This window comes from Lolium perenne, chromosome 7, assembly GCF_019359855.2.
Source record: "Lolium perenne isolate Kyuss_39 chromosome 7, Kyuss_2.0, whole genome shotgun sequence".
Taxonomy (NCBI): domain Eukaryota; kingdom Viridiplantae; phylum Streptophyta; class Magnoliopsida; order Poales; family Poaceae; genus Lolium; species Lolium perenne.
This window is the reverse complement of record NC_067250.2, coordinates 191,586,015-191,588,266: the sequence shown is the minus strand read 5'-3', so window position 1 is coordinate 191,588,266 and position 2,252 is coordinate 191,586,015. Positions and strand designations below refer to the sequence as shown.

General features: G+C 44.4%; 1 protein-coding gene across 1 annotated transcript; it reads left to right on the top strand.

Annotated features, from left to right (window-relative positions):
- Positions 1-535: 535 nt before the first annotated feature.
- Positions 536-1,012, top strand: LOC127315692 (uncharacterized mitochondrial protein AtMg00810-like). Its single transcript, XM_051346163.1, has one exon. It carries the CDS (start codon positions 536-538, stop codon positions 1,010-1,012), a length of 477 nt encoding a protein of 158 aa, XP_051202123.1.
- Positions 1,013-2,252: the final 1,240 nt, after the last annotated feature.

Sequence of the window (2,252 nt, the reverse complement as noted above, 5' to 3'; positions counted from 1 at the left end):
ACTTTCAGTCCCGTCGTCAAGCCCGCCACTGTTCGTCTGGTTCTTTCATTGGTTGTCTCTCGCGGCTAGGTTCTTCGCCAGGTTGATGTCAGCAATGCTTTTCTTCACGGGTATCTGCAAGAGGATGTGTACATGCAGCAGGCGCCAGGTTATGAGGATGCTCGTTTTCCGTCCCATGTCTGCAAGCTTCAACGTGCGCTTTACGGTCTGAAGCAGTCACCCCGTGCTTGGTATGCTCGCTTGAGTTCTCGTTTGCGTCAGCTGGGGTTTACCTCGTCCAAGGCTGACACGTCCCTGTTTGTGTTCTCTCAGGGTCATGTTCATATCTACATGCTTGTGTATGTTGATGATATTGTCATTGCTAGCTCCAGTTCTGCAGCTGTTGATAAGCTTGTTCAAGCCCTCCCTGACACGTTTCCCATCAAGGATCTTGGTCCTCTTGAATATTTCCTTGGTCTTAAAGCGTCTCGCAATTCTGGGGGCATGACGTTGACCCAGCGCAAGTATGCGCCTTGATCTTCTACGTAAAGTTGGGATGGAGAATTGCAAGTCCACTTCTACACCTCTTGTGACGACAGAGCGTCTTTCTCGTGATACTGGTGCATCTTTAGGTACTGAAGATTCTTTCCGGTACCGTAGCATTGTTGGTGGTCTCCAGTATTTGACTCTCGCTCGCCCGGATATTTCTTTTGCTGTCAACAAAGTGTGTCAGTTTCTGTCTCAGCCTAGTGAGATACATTGGGAAGCTGTGAAGCGTATTCTGAGATATGTCAAAGGCACTTTGGACACAAGGCTGAAGTTTCGCAAATCTTCAGCTATGGGCATTAGTATATTTACAGATGCAGACTGGGCAGGTGATGTTGATGACCGTCGCTCCACTGGTGGGTACGCAATTTTTGTTGGACCTAACCTTGTGTCATGGAGCTCTAAGAAACAGCCTACTGTCTCAAGGTCCAGTACAGAGGCAGAGTATAAGGCTCTTGCAAATGGCGCTGCTGAAACTTGTGCGTAGAATCGATACTCCAAGAACTTGGAGTTCCTCGGCAGCGTACACCTATATTATGGTGTGACAATTTAGGGGCTACTTATCTTGCAGCGAATCCAGTGTTCCATGCTAGGACCAAGCACATTGAAATTGATTTTCATTTTATGCGCGAGCGGGTTGCTGATGGCGTTTTGAAGATAAGGTTTATTTCTTATGAGGATCAGTTGGCTGATGTATTCACAAAACCAGCCACTAGACAAATGTTACATCGTTTTAGTACCAATCTAAATCTTGTATCCAATAGTTTAGATGGAGGGGATGTGTTAACCATGTAGTCCCGGATTGTGTTTGTATTCCCGTACGGACTGTTTCCGTACGTGTATATATATGAGATCCTGAGGGGTAGCACTACTACCCCGAAACCCTAAATTTATCTTGTTGGGTCCGCTAAAACCCATATCCAACGCATGTATACCCGTCTGTATTGATACAATATGTATACACGTCATGTAAGAAAAAAAGAGAGGTTACGTGAGCAAAATCTTTATAGGACCTTTCTATTTCGGCATCGTAGATACGTACAAAATGAGGTATAACACAACGCGAACCATACGGGTCTGTACAGGACTGTACAGACGATGGAACTACACTGAAATTACGATGATGCCCCTGCTTACGAACAAGTATGAAAAAATCTCCACCGTTATTGTGTTAACGCTTCCAGAATTTTTTCAGGGGAGGAACACCGGGAGCAGAAGTACTAAATTAGTCTACACTGCCTAGCTCTGCAATATGGCTATGACAACATCATCTGCTCATCGCGTGGTCTAGAGCATCGTGCATACCGTTGCGGCGGCGGCTCGACGGCAGTACATATCTGAGTCGAGCCTGGGTTGTGCAACGAAACGACATGATCAGAGCAGCTACAGAACGTGGGCTGTACGTGGATGCGAACGTCTTGCTGGCTTGCACACTAGACCTACGTGATTAGTGGACTCTCAAACTAATTATTACTCCGTTTCACAATAAGTTGTACTTTAAGATGAACTTTGAACGAAAAAACTTAGCAACAAAATCTTAATTATACCGTACGTAATTAGTATTGTTGAATACATGTTAAAAAGCATTTTTTAATAATATTAATTTATAACAATAATCATTATATATTTAGAGTATCTTGTAAAAGAACACTTTACACGAAAAACGGAAACGCCTTATTCACTGGAATGGGGGGAGTAGCATCTAACCCTGGTCATTATGTCCCGAT